The sequence below is a fragment of the Zalophus californianus genome, chromosome 2 (assembly GCF_009762305.2).
Source record: "Zalophus californianus isolate mZalCal1 chromosome 2, mZalCal1.pri.v2, whole genome shotgun sequence".
Classification (NCBI taxonomy): Eukaryota; Metazoa; Chordata; class Mammalia; order Carnivora; family Otariidae; genus Zalophus; species Zalophus californianus.
This window is the reverse complement of record NC_045596.1, coordinates 5,005,182-5,026,256: the sequence shown is the minus strand read 5'-3', so window position 1 is coordinate 5,026,256 and position 21,075 is coordinate 5,005,182. Positions and strand designations below refer to the sequence as shown.

The window sequence follows — 21,075 nt, the reverse complement described above, 5'->3', positions numbered from 1 at the left end:
CATTCCCTAGCTTTTAAAAATTTAGGAGAATATCATCATTCCTATGGTATTACATGAGGCTTAGCAGCATGATTTTAGTGACCAATAGTTCATTGAGTCTATGGGTTAACTAACAATGATGGAGGGCAATCCGCCTCCCACCAACACCTCCAGTTTTTCATTATTAGAAATGCCCTGGCATGAATACACCTGTCCATTGAGCTTTTCCACACAGAGAATTATTCACGTAGGATGAATCTCCAGGAGTGAAACTGCAGGGCTGAGGAGTTGGGCTACTTCTGCAGAGACCGTATTTTTCCGACTGTGTTCTGCTTACATTGTGAACTGAGAAGGCAGGGCCAAGTCAAGAAGGAGGGGGGAGAAAAACGGGTTTCCGTTCCTCACCTCACCTCACCTCACACTTGACCCAGGCCCACCCGTCAGGTCGTCCTGCTGGCTTGGACCGTGTCTGAGCACAGAGATATTCCTAATTGAAGATCGCACTGACCTCTTACAACAGCTGCCTTCTCAGACTCGACATCCAGATGGTGGCTGGTCTGGAAGAAAAGACATCTCAGCAGTTATTCTGAACGGCTCAGGAGAAAAAGCCCCACGAAGGTGGCCGCAACTGGAACGAAGCAGGCTTCTCACCCCTCCCTGCAGGAAGCACATTCCCTGCGCAGCTCCACCCGTCCCTCCCCTGCCCGTGGCCCACAGAGGAGAAGGACCGGCTCTGAGGGAATACAGGTGCAGGGAAACGACTGCCTTTCCTTCACCCGAATTCATTCTCCAAACAGAGCCTGTGATTAATGTGTTTTAGAAACTGCTGTTGAAAGTGGGTAAATGGAGGGCAGCTGGACGGCAAGAGTTTCCAAGAGGAATATTCTTTCTCCACGGAGGTCCGACCGACACATTGTGAGAGCTGATCGCTGAGCTGCCCCTGGAGTCCCTGGCTCAGTCGCCCAGGAACTCAGGTCGGGCTGGAACCCGAGTCCCCCATGCCACCCCATCGACTGGGTGGTGGTCCTCCTGGATCCCATGACCGCACGGGGGCTGCAAGATGGTGTGGCAATGGCAACTTGGCTGGTTGGCCTGGCAGCCCCTAACTGGTTCAAGATCAGTGCTGGCCTCGAAGGCAGGTCAGATGCCAGACCAGCGGCCCCGCCCTTGCCTCTTCATGGGTGTTTCTGGTAGAGCAGGGGCCCTGTGAGATGGTCACTGGGGTACCTCCTTCCCCAGCCACCGTGCCCAGCAAGCACTTACATCAGCGGCCCCCCTGCCTGAAGGCCCCGGCGCTCACTCGCTCTCTCCCTGTGTGTATGCCATGACCTCATTCAAATGTCCCCTGCTGTGTGAAGTCTTCCCTGACTCCACCCGGCAGAGTTCAGCCACCTGCCTGTCATAAAGCCCCTCCGTGTGCTGTGCTGGGACAACTGGACCATCTGTCCCCTCTAAAGGGGACTGACGAATCTGGCAGCTAATGCACAAGGGCACAGATTATGGCTTGACCATAATCCACACGCTGACTGGAGCCTTCTGCACTAGGCATGCTCGCTGCCTCTTCTCAGTGCTCGGTGTTTATATGCCCGGGACACCACACATCTTCCAGCACCTTCACTGTTCACACCCCAGGGCCCTCCCTCATGCATGTCTCCGGGTCTCAAGTGCCTTCATTCCATCCCTCCAGCTATCATAACCCCCCTATATCCTTCCAAGCCTGGTGTGCGTACCTTCTCCTCCAGGAAGCCTCTTCCCCATCAAGTCTCTCTCTCCTCTCTGCTCACTGCCCGTGCTCCACACACATGCCTCCCCTTGCACCTGGCTTTAGATCGCGTCTCATTCGATGCAGATGCCTTCAACGTGAGAACAAGGTTTCCTTGACCTTCGTATCCAGGGCAGCCTCAGATCCGTTCAACTGGCTTCCAGGGGGCACTGCATTCGGCATGTGATCAGGGTTTTAGTGGTCCTTCTCTGCTTCCTGCTCCTCCTGTATCCCACCAGCCTGGACAGGCTCAGAGCCAGACACTCTCAGGCTGAATCCTGGTTCTGCCGCTTACAATTCCATGGTCTTGGCCAAGTTAGTGGAACTCCCTGAGCCTTGCCCTATCCATCTGTAGAATGGACATTCTACTAAGTCCCTTGCGGGGTTTTGGTGGAATACAATGAGAATGGATATCTACTGGATGTTCCACACAGGGTAGCAAAGATTTGCCCTACATGTTCCGCTCCCCCTGCCTCTCTCTCTCTGTAAACTTTTGGGGAATAGTCTAAACTTCATAAAAGGCAAAAGCTAAAGAGAAAATAATTGCCTGGATCCTTGGAGGCCCAGGCTTGGGGTCGTTGATTTAATGAATCAGGGGAGTTTAGAGCTCCAAGTCTCGCTGCTTCTTTTTAAGACGAGATCCATTTCTGAAGGCCCATATATAGATCTTGTTGACAATACTCAGAGGAAAGCAAGCTTTTTCCAGGAGGTGGAGGGGAGAGAAACGAGCACGGCAAGAGGAGGGAAATGAGCAGCTCCCTTGCCCCGATCACCTCCATCTTCCTGAGGTGCAGTCCAGATGACCCCCGGACCAGCCCCCCTCCACGCCTGCACTTTCATCTCTGACTTCCAGGCTCCAGAACCATGAGAAATGAATGTCTGTGGTTTAAACCCCCACCTGTGGGATTCTGTTACAGCTGCCTGAGCCGACTAAGAGACTCAGACGCAGCCCCGAGGAAAAGGCACAGGTGCTCAGAGGGCCGAGGCTTACCATCTATCACCCGCCCCACCAGGGCAAGAAAATCATCAACTCAACGGGAGATACACATTGACCCGAGTGATCTGCTGCAGGTGTGAGCACTCTACTCCAAGGGCAGGAGTGTGGGCGGACATAGCTCTGAACCCCAGTCTGCCGGCCCCAGGTGTGACCCTGACTAGCTCTTTGACTGCTCTGAGCCTCGGTTTCCCCCTGATAAAGCGGGCCTTGGGAGGATGAAGTGAGCTAATCCATGGAACATGCTGGAACAGGGGAGGGCTGAGTCTCGGCCATAATCGCCACGTCCAGTGAACAAACGAATGGCAGCCTGTCCTTCCTTGGACGTCTGTGGTCAGTGTGGGTCTCCTCCCAAGGGCAGAGACCAGACATCCTGAGCCTCCAGGGTCCAGGCCCTCCCAGAGATGTTTCCGCAAGGCCTCAGTTGGCATGTAGGCCGGCCCTGCTGCCCAGCCTCAGTGCTCCCTCTGCTCTGGTGCATCCCACCCCGAGCCCACACGTGTCTCTCCCCAGCCAGCCGAGCAGGACTCCCAGGCTGCAAGCCAGGCTCCACAACCTGCATCGGGAATTCCATCTGTGTTCTCTGAAATGAGAGTCAGTGCCCATAAAGTCAGTGCCCAGCTGCCAGCAGGAGGAATTGCCACCACCACCTCAAGGGTCTCGGTGGCCCCCAAGGCTCTGCTCGGCTGCCTGGCCCTCGGTCCTCACAGCCCAAGTCACTGGCTATTGAACTAGACAAGCTGCCATGTGCACGGCCTTCATGGCACCGGCAGCCCGGCCTAGCCCACACGCCTGCTGGATCTGCCTTCCCGAAGCACAGCGACCCCGCTCCGACACCAGCGCTGGCCCCCCACTCATTCAGGAATGAAGCACAAGTGACCTCCCACCCACTCCAGTCTCCCACCACTGCTCCCCTCGGCACCCAGCCCCTCCATCCAGCCAGCCTGGAGCACCACCCTTGGTTTCTTAGACACATCACTGCCTAGTGGCCACACGCTGAGGGTTGGCCTTCCAGCAACAAGAGGGATCAATTCATTGAGGACGTGGGATGTGCCAGACCCGGCGTTGCAGCCCAGACTCCCAACAGCGCACATGCACCTGCTACACCCCCTTTCCCACAGGCTCGTGACTGCAGTGGCAGGACCCAGAAGCCCCCTACTGGGGTCAAATCCCAGCTGGGCTCAGCGAAGCAGTTTCACACCGAGAAGGCCGAGCTAGAAAGCTACTCAGAGATGTGTGTCTTTGAGCCAGACTTGCAACCACTGAGCCTCAGGTTTCCCATCTGGGGAAGGGATAATGAGGCTTCTTCCCCGTGGAAGGACCTCCTGAGTGAGCTTCATAAATCATGCAGGAAGTGCCCGTGCACTGTTAAGGGGTACATATAAGTGTCCCCTCCTATGGCAAACAGGCAGTGGTGGAGCTCCCTGATGTCAGAGTGTGCCCTCTTGACAATTGCCCACACGAAGGCCAGGTTCCTACCCAGTGGGACCCCCTGTATGGGATGCTTAACAGATTATCTGTCTTCAGGTCAACTCTGCCATGTAGGCTATACTGTTGCCATTTTACAGATGGGAAAACTGAGGCTCGGAGCCTGTAAGATTCTTGTCCACTTGGTCTGTCCGCTTCACCATTTCTGCGCACCGCTCAGCACCAGGTCTGGGGTATGGCGATAGGTGCTCAGTAAGTATCTGTGGATTTTGTGGTTTGCACAGAGAACAATGAGTCACCCACCCCTGCCCCAATCATGAAAATGGGGGTGTTCTTAGAGAGCGGAACTGTAAAGTAATGCAAAATGAGTCAGGGTGGATTCAAAGCCACCTTAGAACAGTAGAAGCTTATAACTAGCCACAGCTTTCAACAGGTTTCGGGGAGACATCCTGGCCCGGCGGGAGGCACGTCCAGGCCCCAGGAGCACATCCTTACAGGAAATGAATGAAATCAGGCTGACAATACCATTAACTCTCTCTGTTCTCATCCCAGTGTCCAAAAGGATTCTGATTATAAATGATTATAAGTGTTCAGTGAGTAACAAATGAACAAAGGAATGAATGAATGAACTTGACTTTCCAGACAACTCTGCCATTTAGAGGAAGAATATGCTGACATTTTTTTCATCCATCCATCCAATCCATCAGCCTGCACATGGTTCTAGTTCTCACAGGAAATTGATAAATTAGTGTTTAGGTGTATACATCAGTCTCTCTGAATTTGGTCATTGTAAGTCAGCCTATCAGCCTATCCAATCCCAGCAAACATTTTAGTTCTAGTTTCAGAGAAGCCCTTGGAGGGTGGGGCTCTCAGTGCTAAGATGCCCCCTCAGCACACAGCCAGCTGGCCCTCCCACGTGACACCTACTGCATCCCAACCCCTGGAACTCTGCTTTCCCTCCTGCCCCAGTCAACAGAGACTGTGCCAAGCATTTCAGCAAGCTGCTAACTTCTTTCCTCAGCCCTATGCTGGCTCTGAAGAGGCTTGAACCATCCATGCGAAGAGATGAGCACTGGACTGGGAGTCTGGGACTCTGGATTCAAATTCTGACTCTGAACCGAGTCACCATGCAGCCCTGAGCAGACCCCTTGGCCTCCAGGTCTCCGCCTCTTGGGCTGTGGGGGAACGGAAGGGACAGAGAAAGCACGCCTTGCAGAGCTGGGCTGGGAAGGGCCAAGGAGTGGGGGAGTAGAGCTAGTGCTGAGCTGCTGAGCAGGAGTGTGGAAAACAGGGCCGGCTCTGTCTACAGAAGGAACTGTACCTCGCCCTCACACCATCAGAAGCTGCGTTTGGGGAGGGGGGGTGTTGCTGGCTGGTCCCCAGGAATGAGTTTGTGTGCCTGCCTGTGTGTGAAGGAGGGTGAGTTGTGGCCTCAGCTGAGCACCCACCGCACCATGAACACAGACCCCTGAACAGAGATATTCGGGACCAGACCTGGGTGATGTGCCAGACCCCGCACTGCAGCCCAGACTCCACGGCATCCACGTGGAGTGGCATCCACGACCATCCACACTGCCTAGAGGCTGTGTGACCTTGAGTCAGCCTCCCAACCTCTCTGGGCCTGTTTCCTCTTTGGATGGCTCTTAGGAGAGGAGATCCTCATTGAATTAGTTCCTGATTTCATTCACTCAACAAGTATTCCCTGAGCAGCTTCTCTGGACCAGGCACTAGGGAGACAGAGATGGTTATGGGGCCGCTCTGGCCCCAACAGAGGGGTGCTGACAAAGCTCCCACAACAGCAGGGGATAATCCCTCTGATATGCCACGGAGGACAGAGGATGTGGCTAACCCCGTGGTCCATGGGACTCAGGGAAGTCTCCCTGGACAAGGTCACACTTGAACTGCGTCTCAGAGGATGGGTAGGAGGTTCTTGCCGGGGTGGGGGGAGTGGTGAGCGCTAAGGCCCTGGGGCACAAGTGAAAGAACCCCCGGTGCTCGCAGGACACTGTATTGACGCTGTTCGTGTGTCTGTCTCCCGCACTGGGGTGTAAGCACTTTAAGGGTAAGGACGCCCAGATCACCCTCCTGTACCAGCTGGGAGCACGGACGCCAACACGGGGCCGGAGTCTTAGGCACGTTCTGGGTGGGCTCAGTGGACGGAAGCGGGGAGGGACAGTTCAGGTCAGGCGGGTGGACAGGGAGCTCACGGGCCCACAGCTGCCCCCGGAAGGGGGACAGCGCTGTCTATGGAAACTACCTCTGGGAGCCCCGGAGCCAGGAAGGTGGCCGCGTACTCAGCCAGCACCACGTCGTCCCCCATGCTCTGCGCCATCTCAGAGAGCAGCCGATCCTCCGCCCCGTGTCTGCACAGCTCCTGCAGTATGTGCATGATCAGGCGGTTCCTCTCCCGGCACTTCTGGACCAGGGAAGCCAGCTTGGCCTGAAGGTGTGGGAGCAGAGACACAGCCAGGTGGGTCCACGGATGCCGGGCACCCTCAGGGGCTGGTCGGCTGAGCTGGGCTTGGGGCCTTGGGTCCCTGCTCTGCATCCCTCAGCACTGCCTTAGCTCAGCCCCCTCCCTGCAATTCCTCCCCGTGCCCAGAAGCCAGAACCTGCTTTGAAAACAAGTCACCACACTGCTGCACTCTGCCCCCGCCAGGGGCTCCCCACTGCCCTCTGGATACAGGGTCCAGGATCAGGGGGTCAAGAGTGTGGACTCCGCCACTGACCATCTCTGTGACCAAGCTCCTCTCTACACCTCGACTTGCTCATCTGTACAATGGGCATCGTTAAGGGCACCAGGGTAAAAGGAGCTCGTGTCCCTCTGTGCTTGGCTCCCAGCTTCCTTCTATCACGACAGTTGATTTTTATATTTGTGGGTCTGTCTCCCACATAGCTTGGGAGTAACTCAAGTTCAAGAGTGACACAGCCCTGGATCCCTGCACCTTCGCTGGCCCATCGCTGGGCACAGCATGGCCCTTGGGAGGGATTTGTCATACAAATGGTATGAGTGAGTGACCCTCCCACCTTGAAATGACCTCTCGTGTCTGTGCGTGTCTGGAGGGGATGACAGACTCTCGTCATTCGAGGGTGGCCCTGGGCCAGTCTCCTTCCCTCCTGGTGTGCTCTTCTGCTCCGTCAGAGGAGGAGGTGATGATCCTTTCCTGCCAGGACTTTTTGCCCAGAGGCTTGGGCACATCCCCTAGGCAGCGGTACTTGGACACCCAGTCCCGGCAAGAAGGCAGGGCAGGAATGGGGGCTCTAACTCGGAGGTCAGGGCTCTCAGCACACTTGGGTGGGGCTCCCCGGGCCCCCTGGACCACACCACCCCAAAACATCAGGGCCTCGTGCATTTGGCCAGCATCTGCTGAACATCGTACGTGCGGCTCCCCCAAGAGAAGGTGGCCTTGTTGATGGTGACAGTGACTCTACTGGGCTCTTCATGAATCTGACCTCCTGGAGGGGCCGTGTGGCTGAGGGGAGCCTTTGGCATCAGATAGAGCTGGATGAAATCATGGCTCTGCTACCAAGTAGCTCTGTGTGACTATGCGCAGGTCACTTCCCCTGTGAGCCTCAGTTTTCCCCATCTGTAAGGTGGGGCTCATGTTCCCTTTTCCTGACATGCTGCTTGTGGACCTTAGAACAAACTCTGTGTGAAGTCCCTGGCATATGGCAGCCTTCATAGTTTATAAGGGATTATGGTCCTCGTTGAAGAAAAAGGTACAAGGAAATGATAAAAACAAGAGGGCGGAGCATGGAAGCTTCACGTTTTCATAGGGCGTTACAGTGGACGTTTCCACCGCTGACGTCAGGAGAAGCTGTGAGTGCGAATGACCATCACTCCATGTCACAGCCGTAGACCGGAGCATCTGACAGACATGGGAGCGCTGGGAGGGAGAAGGGCTTGAGGGCTTGCGTGGCTCACATTTCTGAGTTAACATCTAAGGAAACCGAGGCCCCAGCATGGGTCGGGCCAGTGAGTCAGTGGGGCCCAGGGCCCCCTCTGCACCCCGCCCGGAGACGGGACAGAAAGGGCTGGCCCTCGGGGTCCACTTCCCAAATCCAGGTGTCACATCGGAGGTGAAATGTGTCGTCTCCAACAAACAACACGTCCGAATGGCGAAGAACATTTGGGCCAGTAAGGCCGCTTCTGGGAATCTGTCCTAAAGACACGTCTGGCTATGTAGGGAAAATCTTTCTAATAAAATGTGTGCATCACGGTGTTTATATACGAGAATGCAAAAGAGGGGGCAGGAGCGGGGAGGACGGACAGACGGACCTGACCACGGAGCAAAGGCCCAGCAGCTTTATGTACTGCAGCATCTCGTGCTTTGTTCTCCAGCACGAACAGCAGATTCGGGGCTCAGGACAGACAAGGACAGGCCTTCTGGATTATTCTCAGGCAGGAAAAGCAGGACACAGACATGTAGGTGTGGTGGGATCTCAGACACATGTAAAGCATACTGGAAGAAAATACACGAAAACACTAGATTCAAATGGGAATTTGGGGGGTATTTCTCTTCTTCCCAGTTTTTTTTTAAATAATAAAGATGGACTAAACATCTAGAATGGGGAAAACCCGAGCTCTATTTGCTCGAAAGAGACATTTAATATTGACCTCATAGGCACAGTTGGTTTTTCTGAAGCTCGCTAAGGTGAAAGAGAACCAACGTGCTTAAGAATGCTGAGTCCCCTTTTACACAGCCAGCTTCTCCCCAGGCAAGCTGGGCTCAGAGAGGTTGGCTCTAGTCCCCTTTCCCCCCCACATGGGCTTCTCAGTGAGGCACAGGGACCTTTCCCATCCTCGTCTCCGCAAGATCAGAGGAGGAAGGATGCTCTGAGCACTGCCAGACTGCCGCTGTGGGGCCAGTTCTGTTGCCTCTTCCTTCGGGCAGGAAGCATTCCTGGATTCCCCCTGCAGACATGCCAGTTTTTTTGGTGCCATGTTAAACTTCTGGGTAACTGAGCCAAACACCCTGCGTCCCAATCCTGGCTCAGCCACTCACTAGAACTGTGACCTTGTACAAATCACTCTCTTTCTGCCTCAGTCTTCTCATCTGTAAAGTGGGGGTAATATTAGCACCTACCCAATTAGTGAGGGTTATATAGCAAGGGCTCCATGAATTGTTTCCCTTTTGCTTAGAACATCCAGTTAATGCTCACTGAATGTAAACCATTATTATTATCCGGCACGCGTACGTGAGTAGAAGAACTCTGGACCTTCCAGGCGAGCCCAACACCTGGCTGAATACCAGCGAGTCATTCCCACTGATGCTTTGTGGAGCACGATTGCCCAGCCAAGTCCTGTCTAAATTGCTGACCCACAAAATCCTAAGACAGAACAAGATGGCTGTTCTAGAAGTTCTTCTCCTTCATCTTCTTGTTCCCTCTGTAGTCAGAACAAGAAAGCTACACAAATAAAAATCCTTCTTCCTCTTCCCAACCTCTTCTGATCTCTCACGCAGGTCTCAACCCTGCATATTCACAACCAGAATGCCTACGTATGTATATACACATAGGAAATGACACTATTCAAACGTTTTACATCTTGGTTTTGTCACTTAATTTACATCAAAGGTGTTATTTCTATGTCAATACATACGGACTGATCACATCTGTTTAAAATCTTGCATATTATTTCAGCATGAGGGTGAAATATGATCTGTTGAACCCATTCTTTATGAAAATGTATATCATTTCTTTGCTTCACAAACAAGGCTCTGATGAACATTCCTATACAGCTCTTTTGGCATACCTTTCCGAAAGTATTCAAAGAGTAAAACGCCAGCTCCAAGCAGACGGTCTTCTATTCAAAAGGCACTCAATAATATTTGCAGGCTTGGATTCAACCTCCTCTCTGCTTCGGTTTAGGAAACAGCGTGAATGCATTGCAACGAAAAAGTCAATGAGAAGAAAGCGAAAAGACAACAGAAGGGAGGAAATATTTGCCAACCACATATCTAATGTGGGACTCATATCTAGGACATATACAGACTCTTGCGTCTCAACCACAAAGAAATAAACCACCCAGTTGCAAAATGGACAAAAGAACTGAATGGTCATTTCTCCGACGGAAGATAGACAAATGGCCAGTAGGCATGTGAAAAATGCTCAACACCATCAGCCACTGGAGAAAGGCAAATCAAACCACACGGAGCTAACACTTCGTGCTCACTGAGATGGTCATCACCAAACAGAGGGTAATGAACGTCGGTGAGCTCGTGGAGAGGTGGGGGCCTCTGCCCATGCTGCTGGGAGTGGGGAACAGAGCTACGGGAACACAGACCGACCTTAAGGTAACTGTGATTGAAATGCTCCACCGTTATATTACAAGAATTTCATCAGAGAACAGAAAGCTACCAAAAAAAAAGAAAGAAAGAAAGAACCAAATGGGAGGGGGGGAATGAGTAGCTCAGTCAGTTAGGCATCTGACTCTTGATTTCGGCTCAAGTCCTGATCTCAGGGTCATGAGACTGAGCCCCGCATCAGGTCCTGTGCTCAGCAAAGAGTCTGCTTGAGATTCTCCCTCTCCCTCTGCCCTGTCCCACCCCATTTGCGCTTACTCTCTTTCTCAAAAAAAAAAAAAAAAAAAAAAGGCGGGGGAGGGGAGCTGAAATAAAATAAAAATTAAAAAGAACAAAATGAAGGGGTGCCTGGGTAGCTCAGTCTGTTAAGCTTCTGCCTTCAGCTCAGGTCTTAATCTGGGAGTCCTGGGATCGAGCCCTGCATCGGGCTCCCTGCTCAGTGGGAAGTCTGCTTCTTCCTTTCCCTCTGCCCCTCCCCCTGCTTGTGCACACGCTCTCTCTCTTTCAAATAAGTAAAACCTTTTTTTTTTTTAAAGGATCATATAGAAATTCTAGGATTGCAAAATTAAGAACAAAAATAATGAGTTTGTGAGTAAATCTGACTCTCCGGGAGAGAATTCACTGGAAGATGGGTTAGAAAAAAATACCCAAACTGAAGAGCAGAAAGAAAAAAAACATTGAAAATTATGAAAAACAGACTTCAAAAGATACTGGATATGATAAAAGCCCCAACATGTGCAAATGGAATTATGTTCCTCACAGATCAGTGGCAGGAGAAAAAAGGCCTAATAGCTCCCTTGCTGGCTGAGAGCATGGTGAGGAACATTCCCTGTTCACTGCTTGGGCTTTGCAAGTGGTGCCAGTGCTGGGAAGGCTCTCTGCAATATGTATTAAGAACCATCATTACCCCCACTCTGCACCAGTAATCCCAGTTCTCTGAACTCTTGCATATAAACAGGAATATATAAATTAATGGAAATAACCATAGATCCAACAACAGGTGAATGAAAATCACATCCACCCAATTACTGCACAGGCAAAAAAAAAAATACTGGGCACAAGGTCTAGGATGCAACAGACACGAAACTCTAAGTATAGTGCATCTGATTATACAAAGAATGCACGGGAACGGAGCCAGAGATTACATCGCAATGTTGATGGTGTGTTTTTCATCCATCAGCTTGTCAAAAACATGTAAAATGTGATAACATTCAGAGTAACAAGTGCGGGCAAACACATACACTCATTTATTCCTGGCAGAAGCATAAATGATGCAGGGTTTATAGCGGGTTACTCGCCCTTACATATCAAAGTTAATTACATACATATCCTTTGACCCAATAATTACTTTGCTAGACTTTTACCCTTGGAATATGTAGCAGAAACATATCCCAAGACAGAGCTATAGAAAGGTTCACTAAGCTTTGTCAAGCAAAGAAACAGAAAAAATTTGGATTTCCATAAACAAAGAATTGATTCAGTCAGTTATGGTCTGGCCTTATGAAAATATAATACAGAGTTTTTAAAAAAATGAGATCAGTTTGTATGTGCTGGTAGGAAGATATCACCAAGATTTTCTATTAAATGAGAAAATTTAGGGTGCCTGAGTGGCTCAGTCGGTTAGGCATCTGCCTTTGGCTCAGGTCATGATCTCCAGGTCCTGGGATCGGACCTATGTCAGCCTGCTTCTCCGTCTCCTCTCCACTTATGCTCTCTCTCACTATCTCCTGCTCCCCTCTCTCTGTCAAATCAATAAAATCTTTAAAAATAATTTTTTTAACGAGAAAATCAAGACGCAGAATATTTTTGTATGGTAAAATTTCATTTATGTATACACATCCACACATACACTGAATGTGAGTAGAAAAGGTTGAAAAAAAAAAATGCCAGAGTTCAGAAGGGGTTGGGGTCAAAGGGAGGAACGACTGTTTTTTTGTTTTGCATTTAAAAAATGAGATAATTATAGATCTACATGCAGTTGTAAGAAATAATACGAAGAAACCCCTTGTATCCTTTGCCCCGTCTCCCCCAAGGGGAACATTTTGCAAAACTATAGTATATTACAACCCTATAATGTCAATTATATTGGTAACAATCGTGCTCAGATTTCTCTAGTTCTGCTTGTCCTGTGTGTATATGTGTGTACTAAGTTCTGTGCAATTTTATCCCCCACGAAAGTTCATATCTCCATCATCACAGATAAGATAAGGAACGCTTTCACGTCGACAAGGATCTCTCTGCCCTTTCATAAAATCACACTCACTTCACTCCTATTTATGTAACATTTGAAAACTAGTTAGACTTTCTAGAAAAACGCATGTATACTAGTTTCAGATGAACAGAAGTTAGCTGGTGGAGGGATTACAGGCCTTGCTTCCTTCTGCATACTGTTCTTTACCTTGGAAATCTCATAAATACTACCAAAATGCTGGGAATGGTGAGATTTTGCCTGATTCTTTTTTCCATCTTCAAAACTTCCCAGAGGGGCGCCTGGGTGGCTCAGCCAGTTAGGTTAAGCATCTGCCTTTGGCTCAGGTCGTGATCTCAGGGTCCTAGGATTGAGCCCCGCATCTGGCTCCCTGCTCAGCGGAGGGTCTGTCTGCTTCTCCCTCGTGTCCCCCAATTCATGCTCACTCTTTCTCTCAAATAAATACAATCTTAAAATAAATAAATACGTACATACATACATACATACAAAAACAAAACTTCCTGGAGCATGGGCCCATTTCATTTACAGGTGGGAAAGGAAGTGCAGCTCGAGCCTACCTCACCCTGGAGCTGGTCCCGGAGGCGGGCGGCTTCCCGGAGCGTCACCTGCAGCTGGAGGTGGGCAGACGCCTGGTCTCTGAGTTGGCACTGCAGGGTCAGCACCTGGTGCTGGAGCCGCCCCACGCGCAGCCTCAGGTCCTCCGTGGGGGGGTCCACCTCTGGGTCCCGCAGCTGTGGAAATCACCCATCTGATTGAAATGCTTAGATTAGCTTAGCTTCCAAGTAATTTGTCTCAGCAAACAAAGGACCTGTTTTCCTTCTTAATTTTTTTTTTTCTGTCCTACATTTTTTCTCAGGTCAATATTTTTAGAAAATAAAGGAACAGAAATCACCCCAAGTCCTATTAGCCAAAATAATCATTATTATCCATATTTTTTTCCCAGTCTTTTTGCTATGCCTTTATGCATGTGCACGTGTGAGTGTGTGGCCATGCTGGGATTTTTAAGTGGAGGGGTGGGTGTTAGAGAGGGTCTGGGGAATCATAGAATAGCATTCAAGAATGTGATTTTCAGATATATATGTGCGTGTGGCTATATATATAGATATATATATTCAGATATATATATCTTTTGCACATCTTTTCAAAAATATGCAAAATGGCATGGCATTCCAGAATCTGTTTCAATCGATTTCAGTCACCACGCTGCTTAAAAAAAAAAAAAAAAGTATAATGAATGGAATTTAAGGTTCAAATCCAATTAGGAGATGCTTATTACATTAAAGTATCCTCTGTTTATATAAAACAGAGGATACTGCACCCCCCCCCCCCACTCCGCCAAACGCTTTTCTTAAATCAGTACAAAATGGTCTCTCACTCTTTTTGGGTCAGACATGAGCGGGTTTCCTACGGATGTCATGGGGACTTTCTGGGAGGCAGAAAGGTGGAAGGAGAGGTGATTTAGCACTCTGGGAGTGTGGCTGGATAGCAGTAATACTGCCATCCAGTGGCTCTGGGTTCTCAGGTTTTATTTTTTAATAACTTCCATACACACATAGATGCATATATACACATACAGACACACCCCTACATTTTCCCTACATAACATTTAACAGACCATTTACATCTTTGGTATCCTGCTTTTCTCCCTCAATACCATGTCAGGAGCATTTTTCCATATTATAAAAGGATGTTGAAAACACCATTGTGAGCATACATTCTGTGGCATGCTGAATGCTCGGGGCATTCTAAAACTTTCCTGCTATAGTTGGGCTTGTCAAAAACAGCCTTCCACATAACTACTGGACGGACCTCTGAGTCCTTCCCTGAGATCATCAGAGGAGGATTTTCTGGGCCCAGGGTCTGAGCATCGTTAAACCACAATTCACATGCTACAGTGGCCTAGGAAGGTGCAGCACTGCTAATCATCAGGCTCTGTGCGCAGGAGCCCAGAAGCTCAGAGGCTTTTCACACTCCCTTCCTTTGGCCGCGGCAGTCCACCCTTCATTTAAAGCACCTGTCGCCCTGGGAATGTGAGGCCTGCCAAGGTCATCTCTGCCTTGTGCTCTTGGCCTGGGTGTGAGCAGGGGGGCAGGGGCTGAGCCATTCTGCTGGGAGAGGAGAGAGAGGCCAGTGTGAGGACAGAATCAACGTGCCTCGTGGCTGAGGAGGCCTCCCCCTCGTTAGTAAAGAAATCCAAGAGCAGAATGTGGTTTTCTCCTAATTAATAGAAATTCACAGAGCGTGGGCCTGAGATGCACAGGCTGGGCCCTGTCAAGAACAGATGGGTGCTCCGGATGGTTTCATGAAATCCAGTTCTAAGACTTGCAAAACAACTTGGCCTTTCTGGGAAGTTTGGTGCCTTCACTGCGTCCCCTCCCCAGTGACTTGGACGAGGGGTTTGCCCCCAGGATCCTAAGGGTATGTTCTACTGGATCCCCCAGTATGTTCTAAAGAGAATGGGCATGTGGGGTGTGGGGTGGGGGCCAGCCCTGCCTGCCACATGGGACGGCACCACCCAGCAGCCTCGTGATGGGCCCCATGACCCACTTGCTCCCAAAGGGGTATGATCGGCACAGGCTCCAGCCACATGCTCTCCGTGGGCTGAGCCATGGTGCCCACGGGCCCTCAGGGAGCTCTGGTGGGGGAGACCAACACAGAAACAGGCCATTCGACACAGCACGGCGAGGGGAAATCGGGAGGCACTAAGCCAGGAGGCAAGCACTCTTCTCTGGGCTGGTCGAGGGACCCGCGAATCCGTAGCATCTGCTGATTCCCATGGCGTAGATGCTCCCACTAGGACCAATGACAAGCTATGAAAATGGTGTCACACCTCTGCATGAGCCCATTCTGTGCCCCTGGGAGGCACTGTCCCCCCAAAAGGAGACCCCGAGGATGTGCGGCAGTTCCCAGGAGAAGGCTGGGGTAGAAGAGGGGACGAGTAAGGATGCAGCCAAGCCGAGGATGGGAGGTAAACAGCAACAGCTAAGGTTCCCCAGGCCTGGATTAGAATTCACCAGAAGGAACTGGGATTTCACACCAAGTACAAGAGGAAGGGACAGACGCATTTTAAGCAAAATAGCAACATGATCAAGTCTGTGACTTGGGAGGATGAAATGGGGAAGCTTTCTTGTCCTCTGCCCCCCATGCATCAACAAACCTCATTTCCTTCAACTCTGGTTTTTGTCTGGAATCCTCCCTTCTTTTAGTTCCAAATTCCTCTATCCTGGCATCATTTCTTGACTACAAAGTTGTCTTGACTGTGTTCCCGTGTCCCCCTGGCCTCCTTCATCCCAGCAATGATCTTTTTACAAAAGAAATTGAGCCACGTTGTTCTCCTGCTTAAAAGCCCCTGCGGCTTCCCACTGCATTTAGAAAGGATCGTAACTGGGCCCTGCAGGCCATCTGAGCTCTGCCCCATCTCGCACCACACCCCACCCTTGCCATATGGTCCTGCCACCCTGGCTACTCTCTGTTTTTTTTTCTGAGCCAGGTTCATTCCTGCCTCGGGACCTGGCCACTTGCTTCTCCCTCTGCTGAAAAGCTCTTCATCTGCCGCCACTTTTCCCACCTTGAAATGCTCAGCTTGATAGTCCTCTCCTCAGAGTCCTGTTTCTACCAGGTCTGACAGCTGAGACTGGACAACTACAAAATCTGGGGAAATGCATAAAACAATTCTTTGCAAGCATTGAGTGGCAGCCAATGCAGGGCTACAATCCCTGAGGGAAAGGATGCACATCAAGGCGAGCTCCACATTCTCCCTGGATTTCTCTCTGCAGCATTTTCCAAACCATGGGTCAGGAGTGGGAATCCAAGCTGAGAGGGGTGGTCCTGCTTGATGGGGGACTCAGAGGCTGGAGTTCATAGGTGCTCTGATAGCTGGGTCTGTGGAGCAAAGTAACAGAAAAGAGAGAGCCAGGTACCTCCCTAGAAATGCCTGTTGGATCCGTGGTTGAATCCTACGCTGGGCAGCGCAGTGCAGGGCTTGGAGGCCTAGCAGAGAAGAGAAGCTGGCAGGCCAACTGCTGAGGAGACTTCAGAGGTCTCACCCTGCTGCCGAGATGGCAGAGTTCTGGCTGAGACCAAATTGGTATCCTCGGCGAATGCTCAGGGGACTCAGCAGCTGCCCCTGAAAGGCCATGCCCCAGGAGGAAAATCAGGCCCTAGAACTAGGTTGAAACTAACATACACCTGCCTAGGAATGATCTGGTCTGCTGACCCTTCCACTACCTGCCAGAGCAGAAGTCACTCAACACTCTCTAGTGGGAGGTGACACCCAGGAATCTCTACCAGATATCCTACATGATGTCCAACATAAAATTTCTTTAAAAATCACTAGACATGTGAAGAAGCTAGAAAATGGGACTTAACCAAGAAATAAAATAGTCGATAAAAACAGAGCCAGAGATAATCCAGATACTGGCATTAGGAGACAAGACCTTCAAAATAACTATGATTATATATTTTTAAAAATATAGGAAAGATAGATGAAATGGATGAAAATATGGGGGTATTTCAGGAGAGAATGAGGATCTCTTAAAAAGTATACAATGTATATCCTAGAGTTGCAAAATATAACAAATGAAATGAAGAACTCCTTGGATGAAATTATCAGAAGATAGGACACGACAGAACACAGAATTAGTGAACTAAAAAACGAGTCAATAGAAAATTCAAACTAATGCACAAAGCTTAAAAAAGGGGGAAAAATAGAACAGTTTCAAAAGATGTGGGATATAATCAAAAAGTCTGGATTCTAGGAAACAGAGAAAAATACGACAGAATATCTGAAAAATAACTAAAAATTCTCCAAATATGATAAAAGGCTGGAATCTATGATTTTAAGAAGCTCATAAAAATCCAAACAGGATAAGTACAAATAAAACCACACCAGGCCCATCACAGTCAAATTGCCAAAACCCAAAGATAAGAAGGAAATCTTAAAAGCAGTCAGAGAGAAAATAACACACTTACTTCAGGAAAACAAAACCAAATAAAAAAAAATGACAAAAACAACCAATTTTTTTTTTAACAGAAACTGTGGGAGCCATGAGGAGACTTGCAATGAGATCTTCAAAGTGCCAAAGAAGGGGAAATCTCTGCCTATGTAAAATTCTGAATCCAGCGGGGGGGGGGGGAGGGGAATATCTCTTAAAAGTGGAAGTTGAAGTTTCTTTCCATAAAAAGAGATAGGAGAGAATTCATCACCACCAGATCCTCACTCTGAGAAATGACAAACTCTTTAGGCAGAAGGAAAACAGATCCCCAGAAGTGAGAGCAAGACTGGACAGCACAGGACCATGTGGGAGATCCAGTAAATGTAGAAGATTATCGCTTGCCTAGAATAACAATAGTAACAATGCCTTATGAAGTTTATCATCCATGGGCATAATACATATGACAAAAATGAGGAAAAGAAAGAGTAAATGGAGATAAACTATTAAAAATTTTGCATTATTTATTAATAATTATTATTTATTTGGGATTTCTGTATTACATGGTAAAAGTACTAATTTAGGGTACATTTAAATAATGAATAGATACATTCTGAAATCTCTAGGGTAAGCACTGAAGGAATGATACTAAAATGTATAGCAGAATGAGCTAATGGAGAAGACAAAGGAATAAGAGAAAATACCTACTCGTACCAAAAACAAAGGCAAGAAAGGAGAAATAGAACAGAACAGAACAAAGAAAATACATGGTAAGAAGGAAGACAAACACCCAATTCTAGCATCACATGTATGAAATATATGTGGACCAAACACCCCAAGTGAAAAGCAGAGATTGCAAAACTGAGCCAAACAAAAACAAACCAGCCACATGCTGTTTCAAAGAAACACACTTTAAATAGAAAGATGCCCACAGGTTGAATGTAAAAGGGTGGATGGTCTAAAAGAAGTTGGATTCCATGAAAACACTAAGGGAAAGAAACTGATATGACTACTTCCATATCAGACGAAGTGCAATTTGGGCAATAAGCATGGGAGGTAATGAGGGGCATTTCATCATGATCAAAGAGTCAAGTCAGCAGGAAAACATAATTGTAAATCTGCATGTATCTCATAAATAATTTCCAGATATATGAATCAAAACTAACATTACCAGAACAAGAAATACACAAATGCACATTCAGAGATTGCAACATATCTGGGTAAATAATGAAGCAAATAGCTGGCCCATCAGTAGATCTGATCAGCACAATTAACCGGCTTGGCCCCATCACACATCAACAACAGCAAACTATTCATTCTCTACAAGGACACCCAGGATATTTACCCAAATAGACCATAACCTGGTCAATAGAACAAATCTCAAATTTTAAAAATAACTAAAACAATATAGTTATGTTTTCTGACAACAGTGAAATAAAACTACAAATCAGGAACAAAAATATAATGAAAAAATTCAGCAGGTGCTTGGAAATTCAGCAACACACTTCTAAATCACCCATGGGTGAAGAGAGACGTCACAGATGGAAACTAGAAAGTACTTTGAAGTGAACGGACATAAAAGCACAACATATCAAAATGTGTGGGACGTAGCTGAAACACTGCTCAGAGCGACATGCAGAGATGTAAGTGCATGGATCACAAAAGAAGAACAGCTGAAAATCAGTGATCTAAGCTTTAAACACAGTAAGAAAAAAAAAAAAAAAAAAAAAAGAACAGCTAACTAAATCAAAAGAAAGTGAAAGAAAGGGAAGAATGAAGGTATAAATGGAATCCAGGGAAATAAAACACATACAATGAAGAAAATTGACAAAACCAAAAGGGATCTTCTGAAATGACTGATAAAAATGCCAAGGGGGGGGAGGGAGGGAGGGAAAGGGGGAGAGAGAGAGACTGGGAGAGAATGAATGAGTGGGTACAAAGGGCTCAACACATCTTACAGACATGCAAGACCACAGTGAGAATATCATAAGCATTTCATCCTGGGATTCCTGAACAGCAAGAACCCTCCATACGTGTGGACAATGACTCAGGGAAGCCCGTGTCTTGGCCAAATCACAGATGTGGTTAAGTGCAGAGGTGGGTTTGACCTTCGATTAAGTCCTAAGTCCCTACTCTTTCCATTGTCCTTTTTAAGACCCAACATGGAGGATGATTGAGGTGTTGTCCAACCTATGGTGATAATCATATTGAAATACATAAATGTATGAAGTCGACACATCGTGCACCTTAAGCTTATACAATGTTGTATGTTGGTTACATCTTAAAAAGAGGGGGGGGAGCAAGATGGCGGAGGAGTAGGAGACCTGGATTTCATCTGGTCCCAGGAATTCAGCTGGATAGAGATCAAACCATTCTGAACACCTGTGAACTCAACAGGAGATCGAAGAAAAGAACAACAACTCTGCACAGAAAAGCGACCACTTTCTGGAAGGTAGGACGTGCAGAGAAGTGAATCCGAGGCGATATTCGGGAGGATAGACGGCGGGGGAGGGGGCCTCCGTCGGCCGCTTCTGGCAAGTGATAGAGCCGCGGAGCACAAAATCGGAACTTTTAGAAGTCGGATCCACTGAGGGATGTCGCTCCAGTGGCTAAGCAGGGGGTGGAACACTCACGGGACAGTGGGTCTCAGGACCCTCAGGATCACAGAAAGACCGGGGGTGCCTGAGTGCGGCAGAGCTCCCACATATCGGAGCAGGGAAGCCGGCTGCAGAGATGGAGCCGAGGCGCGGGCTCTCACCTCAGGGTTGCTATAAACTGTGATCTGCGGCTCAGTCGGGCCACGACTCCTCCCACAGGGAGCCAACAAGTGGCAGATCCGGGGAGACTCCCCTTCCTCCCCGGGGAGGAGCGGCGCGGGAGCGCACCACAGGGATCTGCTGGGTTTGGAGACTCCACATGGGGTCGGGTGCCAGAGATAGAAACCCTCAGTCAAAGTCCTGGTGAGCACGGAGTGTGGCCGGAGACCAGGGAGACGGGAGTGACTGACTGCTTTTCTCTGGGGGCACACTGAGGAGTGGGGCCCCAGGTTCTCGGCTCCTCCAGGGCAGACATTGGGAAGCCGCCATTTTCACTCTCCTCCTCCAATGCTGTAGGGAAAGCTTGCAGGGAACAAAAGCTCCCGAGAGCAAACCCGAGCAGATGACTTAGCCCAGACCAACAAGGGTGGGGCAATTCCGCCTCCGGCAAAGACATTTGGGAACCACAGCAACAGGCCCCTCCCCCAGAAGATCAGCAAGAACAGCCAGCCAAGCCCAAGTTTACCGATCAATGAGAACGGCAGAACTCCAGCACTAGGGGAATACTGCACATAGAATTCATGGCTTTTTTACCATGATTCTTTAGACTTTCAAAGTTAATTTTTTTTAACTGTCTTTTTTTAATTTTTCTTTTTCCCTTTTTCAACCAACATCAATCCCTTTTAAAAAAAACATTTTTATTTTTCATTT

General features: G+C 48.9%; 1 protein-coding gene across 2 annotated transcripts in view; it reads right to left on the bottom strand.

Moving 5' to 3' along the window:
• The window catches only part of LOC113924622 (janus kinase and microtubule-interacting protein 1), a 251,395-nt gene that overhangs the window by 71,788 nt on the left and 158,532 nt on the right, over positions 1 to 21,075 (bottom strand). For both annotated transcript variants that reach the window (XM_027598633.2, XM_027598632.2), the window contains exons 7-8: positions 13,235 to 13,408; positions 488 to 536 (exon numbers count right to left, since the gene is read on the bottom strand). In XM_027598633.2, coding sequence (XP_027454434.2) covers positions 488 to 536; positions 13,235 to 13,408 — 223 coding nt within the window. The remainder of the gene's footprint in view (positions 1 to 487; positions 537 to 13,234; positions 13,409 to 21,075) is intronic.